Source organism: Gymnodraco acuticeps, unplaced genomic scaffold (assembly GCF_902827175.1).
Source record: "Gymnodraco acuticeps unplaced genomic scaffold, fGymAcu1.1, whole genome shotgun sequence".
Classification (NCBI taxonomy): Eukaryota; Metazoa; Chordata; class Actinopteri; order Perciformes; family Bathydraconidae; genus Gymnodraco; species Gymnodraco acuticeps.
In genome coordinates this window covers 555,394-568,495 of record NW_022992193.1, presented here as the reverse complement: position 1 = coordinate 568,495, position 13,102 = coordinate 555,394, and the positions used below count along the sequence as shown (strand labels likewise).

The window sequence follows — 13,102 nt, the reverse complement described above, 5'->3', positions numbered from 1 at the left end:
GCACCCACCAGGAGGAATTAAAACTGTTACTGGAATAACTTTAATTAGAGCAGCACAATTAATCTAAATCCTATTGAAATCGCAATATGGACTAATCCAAAATGCTAATCTCAGTAAGCATCATATTTGGGTACAAATAAAGTTACTCCATGATCATTTTAGTATATATTTTACGGAATAGGATTAGGGGCCACATGGGGAAAATGTAGAGTATTACGTTTCTGAATTTAATCTCAGAATTCTGAAGAGTCTGATAAAATCCTTTCAGAAAGTGTGTGTGTGAGGAGGAATGTGTGTGTGTGATATAAATGCAGTAGACTCACCTTTTCCTCTCCCCAGTGAAGTCCCGGCACCGCCTCGCTTCTCTTCATGTTGCCATTGTGTGAGCTGCTGCTGTGGTAGCTGTCCATCAAGCAGTCAGTCATTTGTATAAAAACAAAGACTCTCCATCTTTGTTCTCTTCTAGCCAAACATGTCCACCTATGTTTGACAGTTTTTTAAAAAGCCTTCTGAAGATTTACATTTTTCCTTTTTACTTGACACACCTCATTCAATACACACACACACACACACACACACACACACACACACACACACACACACACACACACACACACACACACACACACACACACACACACACACACACACACACACACACACACACACACAAAGAAACCAATGCAGTGCATTGTGGGCTTGTATCGACCAATAGTGAACTGCTGATATTGTTTTTAAAATGTGTGTGTTATCTTCATAAGTATGATACTACAGACACCACGACTTTACAAATGTTAAGTTGAAGACGATTTATTCCAGAGTGTGTGTTGGGTCCATGACAGGACGTGTGTCAGTCCATCGTTACCCAGAATACACCACAGGTCATTTATCTGATGACCAACCAACATAGACTTGTCATTAACTAACCTCCCTATGATATAGTTGTTATAAAAAAATGATATATATTTTTGTATTGATTGAGTAATTGTAGTTATGTGAGTTATTATATTATCAATATCAGAGCATACAAGGACTTAAAGTTCCCTGGTGGATATCAATGTAATAAAAACGAAATATCAGTAAAAAAGTGAAATATAAAAAACAGCCAATATAGACAGTTTCCATTTCAAAAACCTATTTGTAGGTTGGTATTAAATGACACATTATACAGTATATTAAAATATGTTTGAAAACAGCTAAACCGGCACTGTCCTTAGCATTCATAAAGAAAATATCTATAATATTTCTTAATGTGAATTTGGATCATGACACAGGTGTGTTGATGTGGGTCCATTGGCTTAGTCTCCTGTCTGACCATGGCTGTGCTGAATATTTAATATGTTCTTTTCTGCTGATTTTTGTTTTTTTAGAGAAAGCACCTCTAGTCAGTCCTCCAACCAGGTGTTTGTGTACCCCATCACCTCCACCTCAACCCCCCCTTCACCCTCTGCTCCCAGGTAAAACACATAACACTCAAACTGCTGTACACTAACACGTCCTCTGAGAGCAGCTTCCCGTGTGTGTGTGTGTGTGTGTGTGGTGTGTGTGTGTGTGGTGTGTGTGTGTGTGTGTGGTGTGTGTGTGTGTGTGTGTGTGTGTGTGTGTGTGTGGTGTGTGTGTGTGTGTGTGTGGTGTGTGTGTGTGTGTGTGTGTGTGTGTGTGTGTTGTGTGTGTGTGTGTGTGTGTGGTGTGTGTGTGTGTGTGTGTGTGTGTGTGTGTGTGTGTGTGTTGTGTGTGTGTGTGGGTGTGTGTGTGTGTGTGTGTGTGTGTGTGTGTGTGTGTGTGTGTGTGTGTGTGTGTGTGTGTGTGTAGCAGAATCTGGTGCAATCCGGTGGTTTTAATCATTAGTGTCTTTATTAATACTAAAACACCAGTATATACTGAAATAAACACATTTTTTAATCCCATTTTCACACATTTTTGCTTCATTTTAATTGTTCTAAAGTTGATTCAACGTAAAACTGAGAAGCATCATAACCCTCGAAAGGCAATATTGTGTTTGTTTCAGTCAGAATGGATGTCAGGTTGCATCATGACACCCATATACAGTATATCTGAATGCCCAGGGGCGGCGGGTGCTGTAGGCTAGGGAAGGCTAAGCCTTCCCAAATATTTGTGTAACTGCATCCTGGTAAAATAAAAATATAATGTCTTTGACATTAGCGCTGCTATGCAGCCACCTGTGCCCTGTACCACGAAGCCAGTTCAACAGACCCTGGATATGCTTGAGTTATCTTAACTATCCCTAACAAACGCGATCTCGCTAAACGGTCCTACGGCGCTGGTTTTCAACTCGGTAAATCAAGCCAGGGTTGCTCTCTCCAGCTGAGAACGCGTTCACGTGAAAGGGGCGGGGTTAGCTACATTTGACCAATCACAAACAGGGACAAGTGTACTGACAGCACAGCGTCATACTTCATTAATGAAAAGTAAACTAATATTAGACAAATATGAACTTTAAACATCCATGATGACTTAAACATATAATCCAGGATACAAGCCACAGAGTTGCACCTGCAAGGAGAATACAGAACAACTCGTTAAAAAATAAACTACCGAGTGTTTGAAAGCGTACAACAGTTTTATGATACTGCCCCATCTAAAACACGAGGGGGTCTGACTTTATTACATTTGAGTTGAGTGTTTCGTCAACTTAATGTGTTGCTTAAAATAATACGTCTGCATACAGTATGTGTGACAATGTAACTAAGTGTTGCACGGCCAGATACGGCTCGAGAAGCTGACTCAGATAAGGAAATATTGTGATATCGATGTGAGATCGATGATCTGATTGATGATGTGATGTCAGTGTGATATGAATGATAAGTGCGACACGTCGGCGTCTTCTCTGCATACGGCAGTTTAAACTGCATTTCCTTTTTCCTGTAATATGATTTGATAGATTTAAACTCCGCACACTGAGCTCTGATCGGTCAGCAGGCGGTGCTTTCACTGAGTTGATCTCTTTTCTATAGACTCCGGAGGCGGGCAGCGTAAGATGAAAAAAAAGAAGTTATTTAGCCTTCCCAAACCTGAGCTTCACGCGCCGCCTATGTGTGGAAGGTTCTCTCTGATTGGTTGATCAGGTACATGCTAATGTAGCTGTGCTGCTCTACAGGTTTATCTGTTAAAGCCTGTTAGAGGGCAAAGCCTGCATGAGCAACAACTGCATAATTCTCTGTGTTTATAAAAATGCATGAATAATATTTCCATCTGCATTTCTCCAGTGTCTTCTCCTGCCAAGTGTTACTATCATATTTGGTGTAAGTGTGTGTGTGTGTCCTTGGTTAACACATTATTCTGCTTGCCCTGTCTCTGTATGAAATCCTTTAAAACATATTTACATTCACAGATTAAATACTCACCTACAGAAACCTGAAGCTCTTTACACGCTCTCTGCAGAATAAGAAGATGTGGGTTTTTTTTATGTCAACAAATCCCATCAAAAGACCCACTACAAGCCCACTGGTTTACACTGCATGGATCTTTAAAGACTGTATGCTTTCATTTGTTAAAACAAGTCCAAAACAACTGCTGTTTTATGTAAATATAAACAGAAGGGCAAAATAGTGCATTTATTGGGGACTACTTTCAGTGGTGGACTAATAGGGATGAAGGGGGGGGGGGGCGGTGTATCTATGTATGTTAGTGCTGGGTTTTGTACGGTCATGAAAAAGCTGGAGAAGCCATTGAAATTTTAAATGCAATTTCCTTGGCCTGGATAATTTTTGAAAAGTGGCTTTAGTTACATCAAATAAAAGAACAAATGTATCCAAGCACCGAAATAGTATGTATAGATTATAACGTTAATTGGCCTGTAACCGTTGCAGTGTTTTGGTGGTGAGACGGCCCACCAGCTCAGACTTCTGTAGCATTAGCAAGCTCACCATGCCGCCAAGATGCAGCTCCTATAACTTATGGCTTTACGGTATAAGGACAATTACCAATTATGACTTTACAACATCCTTAAAGCAGAGATACTGTTAAATCATGAATTGGCACTCATTCATGTCATTCGAGGACACCAGTTGTCTTTTCGCAGCTATGTTTTCCGGACAGCCAGATTGCAGCAAGATTTGCCCGTGGTGAGAGAAAGTATGTCTGCACATTTGGGCTTGCTCCATTTTTTTTAAGAGACCTTTACTGGCCGAAGTCTCTAAACAAACGGCATATGGAGTAGTTTAAGAAGAACCCCATACCACAATTTGCAGGCCTCCTAACAAATGGATTTGCACGTGAGGCTGTGGGAAGGAACAGAAGTAAAAACTAAAATCATCACTAATCACTAGTCACTAAGGTCCTTTTATAAAAATGGCTGCCATTCAATAACTTTTAACACTGTTTGTTTCACCAAGAATATCAAAACTGTGCCACTGTGCACATTTTTCTACACCACAATTATTTTTGAATGAACTTGGATTTGAATTATAACTACAATATATTACAAAGATACATAATTCTGACAATACAAAAAATAGCCAACTACAGTACATTACAACCTGAATGAATACCTTGGAGGTTGTGGTATGATAGGTAGAACTGTGGAAATTATATTTTTGGTGAACGTAAACAAACTAATCTTTACTCCAGAATGTCTTATTTTATGGATTTACCATAAACATAATATGTACGAGTAATTTAATTAATAAAAACATGTTAATTGGGTACATGTTAATCTATGGCTCAGGCATTAATAGGTCCTACCAATCAGACGGTCCATGGTTTGATCCCACCCCCTTTAGTCAGGGTCATCATGATACCTAACTCCACACACACGGGGTGTTTCTCAATCGCGAGTAAAGCTGCTCCAGAGCCACTATTTCAAACATCGAGTGCCGCCGAAGTACTGTTCCAATGTCCAGCATACTTGGAAATCTACCGAGCCCGGCGTACTTCGTTTGGAGAAATTTCGAGGCTGCACATGTGTAGACTCTGCGGTCTTAAAATCCCCACAATGCTTTGCGCACGGACCTATTTCCCCAAATTTGTGGCGGAAAATGTAAGGCGGGGCCTCTCATATGACGCACACTTGCTAGCCTGTTCCACTCTTTGTTTTCCGAATGCCAGGAAGTATTCTTGCCTCGCTTCTGAAGCAAGACGAATCGGAAGACATGTGCTACCAAGCAAGCGTACTCGAGATTGAGAAACACCCACACACTACTGTAGGAGTGTGTGTGTGTGTGTGTGGGGTTAGGTATCATGATGAATGACATATGATCTAATGTCATCTGTTCTCCTGATAGCATAATGTGATGTGTTTACTCATTCATATCTGTGCTCTTCTGTACTGTTTCCATAACGAGTGCTAGTTGTTAGTGTAAACACGAGGCAGTGACAGCGTGGATAATGTCAATGACCCCGTGAACAGCGGGTGTTTGGATTACAGCCGGGAACTCTATTTACTCTTTGTCATCTGAGTGTAATTATCTGATTAATCGAGCATGAACACTGTGATTATCAGCTGCTGTATCAGACTATGAAAACCTGCTGTTATAAACACTTTGAAGGATAAGGAATTTGAACTGGATAAAAAAAAAGAAGCAAAATGAAGATTAGCATAGAGAACAGAAAGAGGGACTAAATAAAGTAATAGGTACAATGTGAGTACAGGCAGAGCAACACAACCTGCTGATCCTTACACCACTTCCCCCCCGGCTATGCATGAGTGCGCTTGCACGTGTGTATGCATGTGTGTTGGCGGGCTGATTTGCAATGCTGAGTGCACTGAGTGGGAGGATGAGGAGGAGAGAGGAGACCGAGAGGGTTTATGAAGAAGATAGAGTCAGAAAAACAGCGGATGGAGAGAGAAATGCAGTCCAATCTGCTGTACTTAGACACACACACACACACACACACACACACACACACACACACACACACACACACACACACACACACACACACACACACACACACACACACACACACACACACACACACACACACACACACACACACACACACACACACACACACACACACACACACACACACACACACACACACACACACACACACACTCACAGTTTGCCCACGCAGGGCCAGAGGTGAACGTTATTCCTCCCACTATAATTACCTCTCTCTCTTCTGCCCCCTATCCCTCTGTCTCTCTGACAAACACACTGAACGACTCCCACACACCAAACATTTTGTTTTGAAATGATTTCTGAGCTGATAGCTTCACACTTTACTCTTCAGCATCAGGTGCAAAGCTGTTTAAGCAGACACAAGACTATCAGCTCAGGGTTTTTAAGAGTGTAGTGAGGGATATTCCAGAGAAACAACTTGAACTCCACTAATTCTGGGTGATATCTCAGTTTGTGGCATACATTACTTCCCAATGAATTTGTATGTACAGTAGATGCATGTAGCTGACGTAGGAACAGCGTAACTTCTGCATGAAGTCTGAATAAAGCCTGAGGGTCTTCTTTACCATCCGTGCCTAAAGTTTGGCTATAAAACTACGTGTCGGAAGAAGGTGGTGCTCATACTGGAAAACTGTTTAGAGAAACATTGTAAATAAGCGGCCGGATGCAAACTGTGGTCCTTAATCTCAAATTAAGCTAAGATAGAACTTTGTGTATCCTGGCTATTCAGCAGTAGCAGTAGATCGAGTGGAAATATACCAGGAATAGTGTCCATGAGCTGTCAGCAGGGTTCGAGTTATGTGGGAGCCAATGGGAGCTGAGCTCCCTTAAGGAGGATCTGAGCTCCCACGGACGCAGTGAAATCATACATCTGTGGGGGTCGCTAATACATTACCAACAACCATTATTTTAATCACAAATAATGCATGTGTCAATGTAATGAGTATTATTTACGTTAACGAGGTAAATAGGCTAAAAGAAAAACATGTTTTCCAAAAGAACTACGCATCTCTTGAATGACAATATGCTTGCGCTGCACCTCCAAGGTGCGCAATACATTATTAGACAATCTATGCCTGTGAGCGTGCTGCGCGAGCCGAGAAGGTGTGTGTGCGCGCGTAGTTGAACCTTGAGAGCTGGTGTGTGTGTGCGCGTTAGTTTTCAAAGACCCCCATAGAGCTCAGTTTATAACTCGAACCCTGGCTGTCAGTCATTCCATGTGACGTGGATAATATATGAAGATAATAGCCACAGAGAGAAAGTGTTTCCTGTGGCGTGTCGTGGTGCATTGTGCCACTGCTTAAGGACTTTTACATCATGTAAAGGGTGAGAGTCATTGAGCTCCTGACGCTCCCCTCCAGGACAGAGCCAGTCTGTAGGCGTCCACTGTCCTCACACTGTGTTGTGGTGGAGTGTGGAGGATGAGTTCAGGAGCCTGAGGACGGATCTGCTGTCTGCTGGTACGGCACCGGAAACTTCTGTAACGCTTTTACAACTGCAGCAGGGCGAGCAGGCGGCGGTGGTGGGAGGGGGATTGCATTTTAATATCCTTTAGGCTCCTCCTCTCACAGGTATCACGGACGATGGGTAGATTGTTGGTAGATGTTCGGATGATTCTTGGTAGTTTGGTACAGATGATATTCTGGGCAGTTTAAGCAGAGCCCTCCTGTCCTGAGCCATGCATAGGTGGGAGAAGTACCCAGATATTGTACTTGAGTAACAGTTGAAGTACCACAGTGTAGGAATACTCTGTTACAGTAAAAGTCCTGCATTCAACATTTTACTCAAGTAAAAGTACAAAAGTATTATCATCGAAATAAAGTTAAAGTACCAAAAATATGTCCATTTCAGAATAATATATATGATATGTTTTATAATGATTGATCATGAAAGTGTTCTCAAAGCTGGTGAAGGTGCAGCTAGTTTGAATGACTTTGTATACTGCAGGGTAGCTTGTGGATTTACTTCAGGTGGAACTAAAGTCTGATTTAACACTTGATTATGTTTCACATCATTCATCCACATCTGTGAAGTAACTAAAGGTATTAAATACATGTAGTGGAGTAAAAGTACACCATGTACCTCTGAACTGTAGTGGAGTAGAACTACAAAAGGAAATACTGCTATAGGGTGCTTTTTCTTTCTCACGTATTGAACACCCTGAGCAATGTCACATAACTTCTGCTTAAAACACTTTTCTTCTGGTGTTATGTCACTCATGCTCATTATCTCAATGCTCAACTCTTTATCAAGACAGGATCCACGTTCCTCAGATACCCTGACTGCAGTAAAGCTTGTGGCTCAGAGTTTTTAAAGTCATCACTAACTGACATAGGGTCTCAAATTTAAAATGATGAGCGTTTTATTCATCATGTGAAGTGCTCAATTGCATTGCAGTTGAGAGTGTTTTCCTTTGAATGACCTGACAGGGATGTTAAATACCCTAAAAAGTTCCCTAAAAGAAATGTCTTTAGGGACAATATGTCGTAACTACTTCTGAAGGAGCTTGTTTTGTTGTTCTCTGTGTTCTGCAGCAGCTCTTCCCAGAGGCAGCGAGTGAACAGTGACAGCTCTGCAGCTGAAGCTCTGACACACAGCGCTGCACCTGTGGCCAGCAAGCTCAGCAGGTGAGTTCACTCAGACACACACACTTTATCGTTTTTGTTGGCAAAGAAGACGCTCCAAGTACAACAACGGTTACATAATTGGTGATTTGACAAGTTAACCAGAAAAGAAAAAGCCTGCATTAATGCGAACAAAGGTGAGCAAACAGATGCTGTCTCTCTCGCTTGCACTTGCTGTTGAGTACGATGGCGGACTGCAAAAGCGCAACAGCCCAGAAATCTTCCATCAGGAAACAATGCAAATATAAAATTACAAATGTGCCAAAACACATGCAGATGAAGAAACCTCTTCACCATTGAACCCTTCTCACTCTCAACAATCGCCATCTTGCTACACAACAGAAGTTATGAGACCAGCTGCAGTTGGTACAGTAAACACAGCAATATACAAATAAAAGTTATACATTTCACTATTTAAGTAACGTACCACTTTACTGCTGTTCATTTGGTTAAAGAGCAGTCGATTGATTTGTTACCACAGAAAGCTAATGTGGCGATCGTCACTTCCAGTTAGAGCACTGAAGCCTTGTGCATCTTGAGACTTCTCTCAAATGTTTTACTCTTTAAAGGACTCCTATCATGCAAAATGCACTTTTTGACGTTTTTTATACATAAATAAAACCCTCTCTCTTTTCCTCCGTACCCAAATCTCTAAAAACGGGGGTACAACGGAGCTGATCCAGATTTGCGTCCGATATGACGTAATATCGGCGGCGGACCCACAGCACTATGAGAAACGTTGCTATCAGAAACAATGCCCGACTGTTTTGGACGTAATATGGTCGGTGTTACATTAGGTGTTACATTATCAGAGCTAACCTGTACTGGAGAAAGCATGTGTGTGAAGAAGCAGGAAATAAAAAGGAACTCACCTTGTGGTATAACCGGCAAGAGGAAAAGCCTTTGAGCTCCATACTGTTTCATAAATAATCCTTGATCTAATAATCCTTGATCTAATAATCCTTTGCGTTTCATCACTGCAGCATTTTAGACAGTATCTGCCAGGTCCCGCATGAGCCGCTATAAGCTCCGCCCCCTCTTATTTTAATTTTGTTCAGTTTAAAAAAAAAAAAAGCTTTATTTTTTTTTGGCCTTTATTTATACAGGCAAGGCAAGGCAAGTTTATTTATATACAGTGGGGCAAAAAAGTATTTAGTCAGCCACCAATTGTGCAAGTTCTCCCACTTAAAAAGATGAGAGAGGCCTGTAATTTTCATCCTAGGTACACTTCAACTATGAGAGACAAAATGAGAAAAAAAATCCAGAAAATCACATTGTCTGATTTTTAAAGAATTTATTTGCAAATTATGGTGGAAAATAAGTATTTGGTCGATAACAAAAGTTCATCTCAATACTTTGTTATATACCCTTTGTTGGCAATGACAGAGGTCAAACGTTTTCTGTAAGTCTTCACAAGGTTTTCACACACTGTTGCTGGTATTTTGGCCCATTCCTCCATGCAGATCTCCTCTAGAGCAGTGATGTTTTGGGGCTGTCAACACGGACTTTCAACTCCCTCCAAAGATTTTCTATGGGGTTGAGATCTGGAGACTGGCTAGGCCACTCCAGGACCTTGAAATGCTTCTTACGAAGCCACTCCTTCGTTGCCCGGGCGGTGTGTTTGGGATCATTGTCATGCTGAAAGACCCAGCCACGTTTCATCTTCAATGCCCTTGCTGATGGAAGGAGGTTGTCACTCAAAATCTCACGATACATGGCCCCATTCATTCTTTCCTTTACACGGATCAGTCGTCCTGGTCCCTTTGCAGAAAAACAGCCCCAAAGCATGATGTTTCCACCCCCATGTTTCACAGTAGGTATGGTGTTCTTTGGATGCAACTCCGCATTCTTTCTCCTCCAAACACATCTAGTTGAGTTTTTACCAAAAAGTTCTATTTTGGTTTCATCTGACCATATAACATTCTCCCAATCCTCTTCTGGATCATCTAAATGCTCTCTAGCAAACTTCAGACGGGCCTGGACATGTACTGGCTTAAGCAGGGGGACACGTCTGGCACTGCAGGATTTGAGTCCCTGGCGGCGTAGTGTGTTACTGATGGTAGCCTTTGTTACTTTGGTCCCAGCTCTCTGCAGGTCATTGACTAGGTCCCCCCGTCTGGTTCTGGGATTTTTGCTAACCGTTCTTGTGATCATTTTGACCCCACGGGGTGAGATCTTGCGTGGAGCCCCAGATCGAGGGAGATTATCAGTGGTCTTGTATGTCTTCCATTTTCTAATAATTGCTCCCACAGTTGATTTCTTCACACCAAGCTGCTTACCTATTGCAGATTCAGTCTTCCCAGCCTGGTGCAGGTCTACAATTTTGTTTCTGGTGTCCTTTGACAGCTCTTTGGTCTTGGCCATAGTGGAGTTTGGAGTGTGACTCTTTGAGGTTGTGGACAGGTGTCTTTTATACTGATAACGAGTTCAAACAAGTGCCATTAATACAGTTAACAAGTGGAGGACAGAGGAGGCTCTTAAAGAAGAAGTTACAGGTCTGTGAGAGCCAGAAATCTTGTTTGTTTGTAGGTGACCAAATACTTATTTTACCGAGGAATTTACCAATTAATTCATTAAAAATCCTACAATGTGATTTCTTGGATTCTTTCCCCCCATTCTGTCTCTCATAGTTGAAGTGTACCTAGGATGAAAATTACAGGCCTCTCTCATCTTTTTAAATGGGAGAACTTGCACAATTGGTGGCTGACTAAATACTTTTTTGCCCCATTGTAGCACCTTTCAACACAAGGTGCTTTACAAAAATGAAAGACATTCAGACAAAGGCATTTAAAAACAGTCATTAAAAATAAAAGTTAATAAAAGAAACATTAAAAGAGAAAATACATGAATAAAAAAGTACATGAATAAAAAGTTACAGTGCAGTTTAAGATATGAATAGTTCACATGTGAAAATCTAATTGAGACACAGGGTCTCATTCTGAAGAGAGACCTATTTATACCCAGAATCAGCACTTTTGTAACAGGAAGTGAAATAGAGGGATATGAGGCATGGCTAGAATGGGTGTGCTGTTTGACCAAAACACTTCATAGACATGTTTTTTATATTTTTTTATATATCTGAGGCCTATTCTATTGCCTAAAAATAGCACGATAGGTGACCTTTAATTCTTCATGAAAAAGACAGGGGATAGTCACTGGTGTGGAGGCGTGGTCTCCGAACATAGGTACAGATTCAAGTATTATTTACTCTGGCAAACCCAACAGGAAGTAACCCAAAGTTTGCACTAATTTCACTTTGCAAAGGCCGGCTCTACACTACTACTGTTTTTTTAAGTGCAAAACAAAGGAGCCTTTTATGACACATTCATACATGTAAATGTATCGTTATGTTCTTATATGTTCTGTGTCTGATTTGTGTTTTGCAGGGCGGGTTGCATCCATCGTTCCAACACCACTGCTGCTGATTTCAAACCAAGACTGAGGTAAGAACACCTGCAAACACATTTAAATCAACAAATCACAATGAACCTCTTAACATAGGACATGGAATAATGTCTCAGCACTAACCTCACCTGTAAAGCTAACACACAGAGAGAGGACATTACTTTACTGTCTGTGTGACTGTGTGGACTTTTCATTCACCACCAACCCGTTCTCACAGCTCTGTGATTTTGTCAGTTTGAGTTGAGTTTCTGTCACATGACGCTGCTCATTAAAACATACCGGTACTCATTAAAGCAAAACAGTCCTCCACTCATTAAAACACTGTGCCACCGTCAAAGGAAGTACATGCAGTGATGCCTGCACCCTGAAAAGTCCAATATGTGTGTGTGGGGCTACGCATGGATCACATCTTTTGTTTAGTTAGAAAAACATGTGTTTAACATGATTTTTCTGTATTTATTTACGCCAGATTAGTTCCTTTAATTATTAATCCAGACGGAAAAAGATGCAGTTGAAAAAAATCTTGTTTGTTTAGGACCAGTGTATGAAAACTGACAACACATAGGTGTCAAAAAGACACCTGTGTTCATGATTTTTGAGCACTGCAAATGTATCAATGAACAGGAAGTGGTTGATCAGCTGTTCTTTGTCCAGACAGGAGAAGATCCAGAAGACAAGTGAGGCTGAGAGGGAGCGAGAAACAGGTAATAAACACACACACGCACGCACGCAAAATGTGTGTACTTGCAAGTAGGATTTCAAATGTATTTGTAATGAAGTATATTGACAATAATGCATTGGTACTTGTACTCAAACAAAGAACCTGAATACTTCTTCCACCTCTGCTGTGTGTGTGTGATAAAGAAAAGTGGGACAGCTCCTGTGTCTCCAGACAGTCAGTTTTTGTTCTCCGACACATATATTTCCTCCACCTGTGTCTCTGGGCGCTCTCGTTGCATGCTGGGAGTTGTCTGTGTGTCTGTCAGCGTCTCCGTGGTTTCTCTCTCTCTGTGATCCGCCTCACTTTTGTTTCTCTCTCGGCGCCGAGTTTGCCAGCAGTTTATTTTGGATTCCAGTTTTGGTGTTTTTTAAGCTGAACACAACCCAGTTCTCGCAGTCAGTGATTAAGAAGTGTCTGGAATCTGTCCCATGATGCAACAGCAGCCACTGATACAGAAAGGCTGTTATTTCTCAAAGACACATGTT

At 41.4% G+C, this 13,102-nt stretch overlaps 1 protein-coding gene across 1 annotated transcript in view; it reads left to right on the top strand.

The window, feature by feature from the left end:
* The window catches only part of LOC117539349 (diacylglycerol kinase zeta-like), a 71,415-nt gene that overhangs the window by 48,470 nt on the left and 9,843 nt on the right, over positions 1–13,102 (top strand). The window contains 4 exon segments of the mRNA XM_034205505.1: positions 1,371–1,457; positions 8,402–8,494; positions 11,878–11,934; positions 12,551–12,600. Coding sequence (XP_034061396.1) covers positions 1,371–1,457; positions 8,402–8,494; positions 11,878–11,934; positions 12,551–12,600 — 287 coding nt within the window.